Here is a 12574-nt window from a genome sequence, read left to right as displayed (position 1 = left end):
GTAGTCAAGGTCACGGTTAGCATTGCCTCTTGACATAGGAGAAATTGCTATCGCAATAAAAATGCGTCACTGCGGGTTGTGTCATTTTTCATGAATTCATAATTAGATTAAATATTTCGCGCTAAAACAACGTGCCGACCTCGATGCGCATAGACAAGTTGTAATTGGTGCGCCAGCTCAGTACACGCACGACGAAATGCTCCAGGTGTTTTTACGGCAATCGGTTGCACCGCCCATATGTCCATAAAACAATAAAATTTGTTTTTTCTCGTACTTTCGTTCTAAAGCACTGTAACTCTTTTTAGAGCAACGTATCTCAGCGAAAATCTCGCGATCTTAGAGACTTAGGCCTAAGAGGCAAAACGCACACATGACTGCATACGCTTTGATGAAGTAGCGAGGCTTAAGTTGCGACAACCAAAAATAAATAGAGAAGGGGGAACGCGATTTAGCATTATTATGCTTTAGTATTGTTGAATGCACAAAAAAACTCAGTCATAAACACTTACGTTGCCTTCGGCAATAGAAGTAGGACACCCGCCTCGACCGCGTGTATCGGGTGATGTCCAGACTCTGCAGGATGTTGTATACCTACGCAATGTACAAAAAGGTCACTGTAGTAGTACGCATCACCACGTCCAGTCCGACATTTTGAGACAATAGCAGAACACGTTAGGCCAAGTACGTATTACACTACTATCTTATACGGACCACAAAGAGAATGATGCTATACAACAATACATCAGATCGCATGGAATTTGATGTGAATGATGTCGAGATATGTAGTAATAAATAGTAGAAGTACTCCGTATAAGGAGCCTCAGTTGGGTGTGTGATGTGGGGTTGCACACGTAACCCATTGTCTTCAACGCGGCGGCACCTCGGCTTCGCGCTACGTTTGTACGCGCAGTGGCGAGGGGGGTTGCGTGGGAGAGGGCACGTGCCGCTCCCGCAGCCCTTCGCGCCCTGCTCCCTGGCCGAAGTCGAGATGCCCCGTCTTCCCTCCTTTCCCTTTTCTGGAGAGACTCCTCTCCAGACCCCAAGGGACGCACGCCGCTTCCTTGGGGACCGCCTTGTCTTTCGACTCGATCAAGCTGTGGTCGTCACCGCTATCACCCCCTGCGCAACGCCCGGTCTATTTTGAGGTAACTTACTGCCTCAGGGCCGGACTGCGAAGCCACGAGAGGTGAGTCGAACCTTATCGCTCTCAATCTCGTGTGCTTCCCATTTTGTTGTTGTTTTGACGTTGTCGTGCGGAACATCTCCGCCGCTTCGTTCTTACCTTGTATTTTGTTGCGTTGGTGGCGCTTTTGGCACAATAAACTTTGTCAGGCAAAGAACTCGTCTCTGTTACCACTGGCCTGAAACCCGCCGCGGTCGCAACTTACGCGAACCGCAGGATAGGGGGTCACAGCTCTGACTGTTAGGGCTGCTGCGTAGCACTAGTAGCGAGTAACTACACTCCTCTAGTGCGCTGTGTGATCGAAAGACGGGGCAGTTTCGCACGCGCGGATCTGTTCGTTACAAAGTAACCCCTATATTTGGCGCCCAACGTGGGGCCAGTGCTTAAACAGTACGAGTAGTTTGTGTGAGTGACTGCCACTACACAAACAACCATGGCAGCAGACGAGGCTGACTTACAGCCGCTGTTCACGCTGTCAAGGGTGGCTGCCAACAGGCAACAATTCGAAGCGGCGGTAACTGCTACCGCACAGTCGGACCCTGCAGCGAACATTAGCCAAGGGGATCTGATTTGCTTCGATGAGGGTGGCGCTACACATGAGGCCCTCCCTCCGTTATATTGTCCGCTCGAAGGCGCGAGGCACATTACGCCGAGCCCTTTGTCCGAGCGTGCGGAGAGCAGGGAGCCACAGCGGCATAGCGGCTCAACGCATCCAGCTCCTGTGCCAGACCTTACTGGCCAGAGCGAGTCTCCGCACGTGTTAAGGGATGCCTTGCGCCTGATTGAGGCTTTGACGGGTGTCGTGCAGAACACTCTGGTGAGGCCCAGCACAGCTGCGCGACCAAGCGTCAAGGTGGACTTACCCACCTACAGCGGGTATCATGACACTGTCAGCGCCAATGATTACCTCGACCGTATGCTGACTTACCAGCAGGCAACGGGGTTGTCCGATGGCGAGATGCTAGAACGCGTCGTTCCAGTATCACTGACTGAGCAGGCTGCCCGGTGGTTCCGACTTACCGGCCACCGGTCAAGCACGCTGTCCGAATTCCGAGCGAGGTTTCGCGACGAATTCCTACCCGCTGATTACCAGCGTCGCATGCTGCGCGAGTTAGAGCGGCGTGCTCAGCATCCGGACGAATCGTTGCTAAAGTAGGTGAGGGCGATGGACGAGCTCTATCGTATTGCTGACCCCTCGGCTCTAAATTGCGAGAAGGTGGAGCGAGTCACGCGACAAGCGCACCCCACTTTTGCAGCATATTTGAGAGGCGGCAAGTTCAGGGATTTGGACGAGCTCGCCTCGGAGGCAAAACGCATACAGGCGGACATACTCGCCTCACGTGCGTACCGACCACCACCCCCAGCGTCGCAGGCACTTGAGCCGCGATGCGCGTGGAACGGAGACAATGTTCGCATCTGTCCACAGGGAACTGGTGCAGTTGCCTTCAGTGACGGGCACTCGAGTAGCGGTTGGGACATATCTGACTGGGCTCTTGACCCGTACACGTACGCCATGCGAGCAGCACACGCTGCCGGTGGCCGAGGTACGCAGAATCGGAGTCGACATACCGACCCGAGGACGCTACAGCGGAGCGCGCCCGGAAGGGAGCATCCGATAGAGAGGAACGGTGGCCAAACGGCGCGAGGCACAGCACGCCAAGCCCGAGCGCGGCCGACCACCCTCTGCTATCGCTGCAACCAGCCGGGCCATTTCGCCCGAGATTGTTGGCAACCCGCAAGCCGAGAGCACGCGCTTTCGGGAAACGAGCGGGGCCGCCGGTGAGCAACACTGCATGGCCGGCGGCAAACAAAGCGGTGCTGAGTGAGACACATCAACTCCTAGCCCCGCTGGCTTGTCGTACTGGACCACCCAACGACACGCCAGTGCCACTTATTGAGCTAACAGTCGCCCGGTGCAGGTTTTTCGCGCTGTTAGACACGGGAGCAAGCGCTTCACTCTTTGGCGACGAAGTGTACGATCATCTCTGTCGGAACGCTATCCGGCTTAGATCGAGTAATGTGACTTTCCGGCTCGCCAGCGGCTCGGCGCAAGCAAGCGCTGCCGCTCGGCTAGTGGTGCGGTGGGAGAAACGGGTCAGGCGGCAACGCCTAGCTTACCTCCCCGGCCTGTCGGTTCCTATCATTCTTGGTAGAGACTTCCTCGCCAAGACGGGCATTGTTATTGACGTCTGCAACGGAGGATATAGGGAGCGAGCATGTGGCACCCTGAAACCTTTCGTTTCCTTTCAAAAAGCGTCAGAGACAATTACGTTCGATGATGCTTCGCGCGCAGACCGTCCCAACAATTGCCCGAAAAAGTCACTCGTACATGTTTCTGCCGGGTCGACAAACCGACCCGCGGAGAAAGAACGCGTCGGAGGGAACGGCTCCCCTCGCGCGCGTCCCCCAACCCCCACTGCGGAGGCACTGTGCACTGCAGAGCGGGCGAAAGGGACCACCCGCTGCTCAATAGCTCAAGCAGTTTGACGGTGGAAGAGAAAGCTCGCCTCTCATCGCTTCTGAATGAATATGACGCCATATTCACAGAACAGCCTGGCTGCACTGCGCTAGTTAGGCACAAAATTGAGACAGGCGATGCTTCTCCTTGGAAATGCAATCCTCGGCCGGTGAGTTTGGCTAAGAGGAAAGCATTAGACAGCGCTCTGGACGAACTGCTCGATACAGGCGTTGTCGAAAGGTCAGAGAGCCCGTGGGGTTTTCTCGTGGTGCTGGTACCGAAAAAGGATGGGACGACCCGCCTTTGTGTTGACTACCGTCGCCTGAACGAGGTAACACGCAAGGATGCATATCCTCTTCCTAGCATTCCCTCGATCGTGTCCAATGTTGGCGGAGCGAAGTACTTCACTACGCTCGATGATAGCAGAGGATACTTTCAGGTGGAGGTAGATCCCCGTGACCGAGAGAAGACTGCCTTCACTTGTCACAGGGGCCTTTTACAGTTTACCCGTATGCCATTCGGTCTTGTCGGTGCGCCTGCGACTTACCAGCGCCTGATGGACCGCGTCTTAGGTGATGCAAGGTGGCACTAGGCTCTTGCTTACCTGGACGATGTCGTGGTATACTCACGAACCTTTGATGAGCACTTACGCCATCTCAGGGACGTGCTGGAGCGTCTGAGGTCGGCGGGAATAACGCTAAACCCGGCCAAGACTCAGATTGCCGAAACCCGAGTAACGCTACTGGGTTTCACGTTGGATAACGGTCGCCTTCTGCCGTGTGATGACAAGGTTCAGGCATTATCGAACTATCCATCACCGACAGACATAGGTGGACTGAGACGCTTTCTGGGGCTGGTGAACTTTTATCGTCAGTTTATTCCAGATTGCGCTGCACTGCAAGCCCCCTTGACACTTCTGTTGAGGAAAGGTGAGCGGTGGAGATGGGGTCCCGAGCAAGAGGGGGCACTGCGCAACCTCGTTAAAGCGCTCGCGGAAACCACTGAATTAAGGCTAGCGGACCTCAGCAAACATTTTGTGATCCAAACGGACGCCAGCGACCTCGGCCTAGGAGCGGTTTTGCTCCAACAGCACGAAGGTGGCTTGCGGCCGGTAGCTTTTGCTAGCCGCTCCTTGACTCCCGCAGAGAAAAAGTATTCAGTGACGGAAAAGGAATGTTTGGCAATCATTTTTGCCCTCAAAAAGTTCGATTACTATATTGACGGAGTTCAATTTGTTATCGAGACTGATCACATGGCACTAACTTGGCTTAGACGCCTAGGGGAGCCGAGCGACAGGCTTGCACGATGGGCACTTTTCCTGCAGCGATACGACTTTACCGTTCGCTACAGGAAAGGAAAGAGCAACGTTGTGGCGGACGCACTTTCGCGCGCGCCCGTTGATTGTGAGAAGAGTAACATTACTACTCAACTCACCTCGCCCGAAGTCGTGCCAGAGAGCGACGTAACTGTTGCGACGCTCGATGTTGTCACGAGGGGTAACATTAATACCCATCCTGACACATTTGAAACTCAGCCTAAGAGCAGAGTAACTGCTACACTGCTCGACGGCGAGTCCTCACGGAAGGGCGGACAACCCACCTTCAAATGAGGAGAGCGTTAACCACTTGGACTGCGTCAGTTCAGTGGGGAACGTGTTCAGCAGGAAGGAGCTATTAGAGGCTCAGCGGGAGGATCCATTTTGCAAAAAGGTGTTAGAGGGGCTCCGGGAGCCCGGCGGCGCATGTTGACGCAGCTGGTATTGCTGTTAATGCGCGGCGCTCTGAAACAGCTGATAATGCTGTGAGCGTGTTGGATTCCTACCTGCTAGACTCTGACGACACTTTGCCGAGATACATTCCTGCGGAGAAGGATACACATGAGTCCTTCAAAGCGGCGATCCCACGCACGTTGAGAGGAGCACTGTTAGGCTACTTTCACGATACGTGCATCGCTGGGCATGCAAGTGGCCCTAAGACTTACCTTAAGTTGTGCCGCTTCGCTACCTGGCCAGGCATGAAACGGGATGTAACACGCTACGCCCGCTCATGCAATGTGTGCCAACGCGTGAAGCCGCGTGGTGGACGCCCACCCGGGCTCATGCAGCCGACCCAAAGCCAAACACCCTGGCAAATAGTGGCTTGTGACGTCATGGGACCTTACCCAAGAACACCGAGAGGAAACCAATTCCTTCTCGTCGTCACAGATCACTTCACTAATGGGTGGAACTGTTCCCCCTACGAAGGCTGACGGCACGCATTATCATGGAAAAGCTCACCGAAGTGTTCACGAGATTCGGCTATCCAAAGCAGTTAATTACGGACAATGCGTCCTATTTCACCGCCAAAATTTTCGTGGACTCTTGTGCAGCCCTGGGCATTAAGCACAAGAGAACAACCACGTACCACGCCCAGGCAAATCCAACCGAACGTGTAAACCGCAACATCAAGCACATGCTTGTTGCTTTTGCGGGGACGCACAAGGATTGGGACAATTGCGTCCCTGAAATCGAATTTGCTCTGAGGACGACCGTGAACCGCTCGACTGGCTTAACCCCCGCCACTCTCAATTTTGGGAGAGAGCTGCTGAATCCCGTAGAACATACTCTACAGGAACGCAGCACGGAACTGGCTGCTTCGTCGGCACGCGCTGATTATGCAGCTGGGCTGCGCGCGAAGGTGACGGAGGCTTTAGGCAAAGCACGACGGAACCTGAGCACTGCTCGTGGGGAGCAGAAAGCGCAGTATGACCGCTCTCATCGGGACGTTCAGTACAAAGTGGGCAACCTGGTGTTAAAGCGCAATCATGTCCTAAGCGATGCCAGTAAGAAATTCTCAGCTTCTCTGGCACCGAAGTGGATAGGACCGTACCGGGTAGGAGAGACTGTCTCTTCTCTCGTGTACAAGCTGACGGACTTAACGCTAAGACCGATCGGCGGACCGGTGCATGTCTGCGATGTCAAACCCTACTTTGACAGAGGGAACGAGTGGCCCGAGGGAAACGCTTCCCCGCGCCCGCAGGCAGTGACATCCGAAGGCACGGCTCGACATACGAGCTCAGTGCGACGTTACAACTTGCGATCTCGGCAGAACTAACTCTGTCCGGTTCGTAGGGGCTTCATTGTGCGTGATATCGGATGGGACGCTCCTCTGATATCTAGCACGCAACCTTCGAGAGCGAGCACGCGCTTGCTTTTTCGGAGAGTAAGAGAGGGGCTAACTTGTTGTTCGAGTCGCAGATCACCCATCGGCAGCATTTCAACAACAGCCAAGCCAAAACGACCGTTTGCGCCAGCAGATGCCCCATAGCCCGGCACTTCATCAAGCCGTCAACGCAAGCAGAGAGCGGCGACACCAAAAGCCCACAGCAGCAGCCAGAGTCAAGGCGAAAGAAAAACAGCAAAACAGCTTCCGGTCCCGAATGGTCTCGGTGGAGAAGAATTCGCGGAACCACTGCACAGCCCGGCGAAGAGTTGCAGACCCGGCGACAGAACTGCGGAGTGCACCCGCGGTACGAGCGCGGTATCCCGCTGCGCAGAACGGGGGTTGCAGCCGGCCAGCCGCAAGCGTCGGGGAACTTTCGACTCCAAGCGCCTTAGAAGAAAAGGAGCGAAAGAGAGAGAAAGAAAGAACGGGAGGAGCAGCAGAGACCACGAGAGGCGAGCGGAGGAGGCCGCTGGACAGAGCACGACGCATCCACTTCGTTCGTAATCGCTTCGCGTGTCGGCACGGCAACATACAACAGCTCATAACACCATGTCCGCGCAGGGTGCGGTACAAGCCGACATCACGAAGAGGCGCTGTCCTGGCTCGCGCCGGAGCCCAGGCGCACGCTACAAGCGGCCACGCCATGCCTATCCGATTCCCGCTGCCCACAAATCGCCCAACACCAGCAACCAGGGAGGTGCGTAGGCAGCACCAGGCCGTCCGGACGCCCCCGGATCATCGAGCCTGTCGTCCAGGGTCCATCGCCAGCACCGGGCGCGAATCACAAAACGCGCTCGGTCGCCTCCTGGACGTTTCAGGCCGGCACGGAGCCGCCCACCTCCTACTTCTCGGTGGCACCGCGGAAGAAACAGCAGCGGGCGCAACGCTCGAAGCCCGAGAACCGGCTGTTCGCGCCGTTCCAGGGGCGGAAGATCGCCGACATCGACCGACAAGCAAGGGGAGCCTGCCTCCCGCCGACACCTGGGTCCACCTTTTGTGAGTGCGGCGGACTGCTGTTGCATGAGGCCCACGGGCGTTCGCTCTCACATAAAGGGTGGGCGGCGGCACAAAAGGACGGCAAATTGGGAAGCGCAGCCACTGCGACGGACGACATCATCCGCCGCCTTCAATCGGAGCCGCAATTCGCCAGGTGGGTGGCGTCGCTGGCTTCGGGAGCGACGACGCCAGCCCCAGCGGATCCACCGTCACAGCCGCCGACCATCGAGCAGCGGTCAACACCGGCCAACGCCACACCTGACACGGCGTCGACCGACGGACCAGCGACGCCGGTCGTGGACGAGACCGACTGCGCGCTCGTGGACTTCGACTTTGACGTGTTAATTTAATTTGGCCCCTCCTCTTAAGCCCCAGGTGATGTCGGTCTTCTTTTTTTTTTGGCTAAAGGGTTCAATTAAGGAGGGGGGGATGTGGGGTTGCACAGGCAACCCATTGTCTTCAACGCGGCGGCACCTCGGCTTCGCGCTACGTTTGTACGCGCAGTGGCGAGGGGGGTTGCGTGGGAGAGGGCACGTGCCGCTCCCGCAGCTCTTCGCGCCCTGCTCCCTGGCCGAAGTCGAGATGCCCCGTCTTCCCTCCTTTCCCTTTTCTGGAGAGACTCCTCTCCAGACCCCAAGGGACGCACGCCGCTTCCTTGGCAGGGCTGTTGAAGAATAACGGAAAGGTGGGCGAGTTGGTTAGGGTTCATAGTGTAATGTATGGGGCAGCGCTAGAACGAAGACAAGGACGAGAAAAGACAGGACATGCGCTGTGGCAACTCTAGAACGAAGACAAGGAGGAAGTCCTTGTCTTCGTTCTAGCGCTGCCCCATACATTGATCGAGTCGGGAGCCACCCAAACGCCATCACCCCCTGCGCAACGCCCAGTCTATTGTGAGGTAACTTACTGCCTCAGGGCCGGACTGCGAAGCCACGAGAGGTGAGTCGAACCTTATCGCTCTCAATCTCGTGTGCTTCCTATTTTGTTGTTGTTTTGACGTTGTCGTGCGGAACTTCTCCGCCACTTCGTTCTTACCTTGTATTTTGTTGCGTTGGTGGCGCTTTTGGCACAATAAACTGTGTCAGGCAAAGAACTCGTCTCTGTTACCACTGGCCTGAAACCCGCCGCGGTCGCAACTTACGCGAACCGCGGGATAGGGGGTCACAGCTCTGCCTGTTAGGGCTGCTGCGTAGCACTAGTAGCGAGTAACTACACTCCTGTAGTGCGCTGTGTGATCCAAAGACGGGGAAGTTTCGCACGCGCGGATCTGTTCGTTACAAAGTAACCCCTATAGTGTGTATTCTGCAAAGGCAGAATTTCCACCCGCAGAAGAATGTTACGGCGCTTGTTTCAATATGCGCTTTGCTTCTTTATTTTTTTTGTGTCAGAAACTTCACTACGCGTGAATGTTAAAGACCTTAATAATGATGGTCCACGTAGAAGCACAATTGCTGTTATAAATAATGAGAGAAGAGGTAAAATTACTAATAGTGACTTATTTCTACAAGTTTAGCCATAGTGTTAATGGTGTATTGCGTAAAGTGCAGGCTATAACCAGGATACAAGGCCAAAAAGGCTAGTTTCCTGCATATACATAGCGGTGCACGCATGACTTGACTAAGAGTGTAGTTGTGTTGGGTTCAGTCGATAAATATCAAGAAAAGGCTATGATGCGCCAGCCTCAATGGTAGCGCTTATTCATAAAAGGTGCCTATATGCTTCTGCACTAGCATCGAATACCAGATCGCGGTAAGTCCGACCGCGGCGGCATCATTTTCGATGGAGACAAAAATGCGTGAGTCCTGTGTACTTACATTTAGGTGTATATTAATGAAACTGAGGTGGTCGAATGGAAGGTAGTGGAATGCTCCGGAATTTTCCAGAGCGTTTTACTACGGCGTCCCTCATAATCATATCGTGGTTTTGGGACGGTAAACCCCAACAATTAATATTATTAGCCTCAAACACTGTTGGCTTTCTCACAGACCGACGAAATTAAGGTAATGCTTCGCTATCACTTACTGCAAGAGCCTCGTGAACGCGGCGAAGCGAGAAAGAAAAAAAACATTCGAGTGTACCGTCACAACTCACTTTGTCCTTCGTCAGCTGATTGTCCTGCTTCAAAAGGTGAACGCTCTTGTCCACAATGCCCACACCGCAATAGGAGTGAGGAGAGCCGTACAAGTGGATGGCAGCGGATGTCGCTGGTTGGACTACCTCTGAACCGAATCTCATTGTCACCTGTCGAGACAAAAACGCCACACACCCGTAACGAATGCATGCACGCGTAAAACACGTATAGGTTGGCACATGAATTTGCTTTACGGCTGTTAACGTTTGAAGAAAATCCATTACCGTACGCGAAAGGCTGGCTTACTTTCGAATCAAGAGGAATTGAAGAATTCAGAGGGTTAAAACGTAGTCCGTGAACAGGTTGAGTGGCAAGTTTTAAATGGTGCGAAAGACGTTGCTGTTCACACGAATGACAAACATGAACGCGATGGCAAAACACTGAACGATGGACGTTGCCATTCACAGCCAACGTTTTTGACAATGGGGAATCTTCTTTACCAGAACAAGAAAGATAACACGAAATGGCCCGCATGAGGAAAGTACAAATGTGTACTGGAATTTCTCAAGTTCTTTTACGAATCCTCAATTGATCTTTGTACTTGAATAACTGACAACATATTGGTATTAAAAGGCAACATTATCTCGCGTAAATTGTTTAACTTTCGAAATGAAACTTGCTTTTGTTAACTGTAGCTTCGTGTGAAGAGCCGCATTTGGTACGTTATTTCACCATTCCCTGAACGTCACCTATATTAGAAAGCAATAGACTAACGTTGTTTTCGAGGCACTTTTCCACTTCGAACTGTTCAAAGTCCGCGATGACCTCGCCGTCGGGGCGGACATAGAAGGCCAGCACTTTAACTCGGGGCACGTAGCTGTAGTCCGGTTCGAGTTCAAACTCGAAGCTGCCCGTCGACATTGGGCTTCCGGCCATATTGCTCGGAAGCATCGCGTTCAAGTCTTCCTCCACCAAAAAGCTGGCGTCAGGGTTGAAGGCAACATCCACGACCTTGTCCTTGAGTATCTTACCACGAGCCATGATCTGCAAACGAGAAACAGTTTTTTCCGATTTCAAAAATGAAACATTAGCTTTTACTTGCATATAATTAACCGTGATAGCGCTGAAAAAGGATACGTGTCACTCCTCTCGGCACTGTCTGTGACTCCCCCGTATATGTGGAGAACATTCAGGCCTGCGGCATCGTCATCTAACGCACCGCCCTAGCGAATTTGTTAATCGTACCTATTCTACCCATGACAGCTACAGTATGAACTGCGAACTAATTGTAAGATAATATGTACAAATAGCCATAGTATTTGCTGCGCAGTTGCGTAGCCAGAAATGTTTATCGGAAGGGGGGGGGGTTCAACCATACTTTATGTATGGTCGTGTGCGCTTTTGTATAAGTGCGTGTACATATACACATTCAAAATTGAAAAATTTCGGGGGGATTTGACCCCCCAACCCTCTCCCCACCTTGGCTACGCCAGTGTTGCAGCTAACCATAATATAGCAACTCCAAGCACAGAGAAACGTTTGGCGTTCAGCAGTGTGGTCTTCTTTCATCACAACCTCAATTTACAAAATATGAAGGCACCAGTACCAGGATCATGTAAACACTTAACATTTCGCAAAGCGAAGGGTGAGTGAGCACTCTAGCGCGAAACTCGTCCACACAGCGGAGCAACAAACTCCGTATTGACAGCTAGACCTTTTCAAACGGAGAGCGAAGAGAGGAAGAGAGAGCGAAAGGTATCAAGGACGAAAGAAACGAGAGGGAATGGAGAGAATGAAATGACAGAGACATAAAAAGGCAAGAACGCTGGTCTCCGATATCGCAGTTCTCGCGTTTGGGCGCGCTGTCTCAAGGTCCCAGAAAAACAATAATTTCCGACGAAGAGGCGCCGACGACGAGGACCTACTCTACTTAATTCTTTTTATTTTTTTTAGGGGCGAATGACCTTAGACCTAGCTTTGTCGTCGAGGCTGACTGTACGCTGCCATGGTGGTTAGAAAACAGTTGCTATAGTCGAAACATGTGTGTATGTGAATCAAAAAAGTTTACAACAGCCGAAAAACAATCGCAATTGTGATAAAACAAAATAAAACACCTACAAGCACAAATCCTTTATACTAGTCGGCGACCTCAACGTACACTTTATGGACCTTAGGACCGAGCTTTGTCATCGACTCTTTATGTCACTTTGTGTCACACAATTTACATTATATGGAATAATGCTCGGGTAACATACGTGAGACACAAAAAAAGGTTGAACGGTACACTAATACAATCATAATTGTGACAGAACAATATAAAATCCCTACAAGCACAAACCCTTGATACTAGTCGGCGACTACAACGTAGCCATTATGGACCTTAGGACCTAGCTTCGCCACTCGTCATCCTTCGCTTCGTAGAGATGAGTTCCATACCACACATTCTCTTTCTGCCACAAAATAAAAAGGTGAAAACAGGATAAAAATACAGGCATTAAACACCCATCAATGAATCATATGACAGCACAATGCACGCTGGAGTGAAAATACACGAGAGGACGCTGCGGTGCAAATGCGTAGTTAAGCGCGTTCCAGACCACACATTCTCTTTCTGCCATGGATGAAAACGGATGTAAGGCGCACCATGTGGCGGCTCAACGGGA

General features: G+C 52.7%; 1 protein-coding gene across 1 annotated transcript in view; it reads right to left on the bottom strand.

Moving 5' to 3' along the window:
- Positions 1-509: 509 nt before the first annotated feature.
- The window catches only part of LOC119376664 (murinoglobulin-2), a gene marked incomplete at its 3' end in the record, with an annotated part of 30616 nt that continues 18551 nt past the window's right edge, over positions 510-12574 (bottom strand). Inside the window, exons 8-10 of the mRNA XM_049411459.1 lie at positions 10686-10955; positions 9932-10081; positions 510-591 (exon numbers count right to left, since the gene is read on the bottom strand). Coding sequence (XP_049267416.1) covers positions 510-591; positions 9932-10081; positions 10686-10955 — 502 coding nt within the window. The remainder of the gene's footprint in view (positions 592-9931; positions 10082-10685; positions 10956-12574) is intronic.

This window comes from Rhipicephalus sanguineus, unplaced genomic scaffold, assembly GCF_013339695.2.
Source record: "Rhipicephalus sanguineus isolate Rsan-2018 unplaced genomic scaffold, BIME_Rsan_1.4 Seq1824, whole genome shotgun sequence".
In the NCBI taxonomy this organism is placed as follows: Eukaryota; Metazoa; Arthropoda; class Arachnida; order Ixodida; family Ixodidae; genus Rhipicephalus; species Rhipicephalus sanguineus.
Note: the sequence above shows the minus strand (reverse complement) of the source record. Positions and strands in the feature narration are given on the sequence as shown.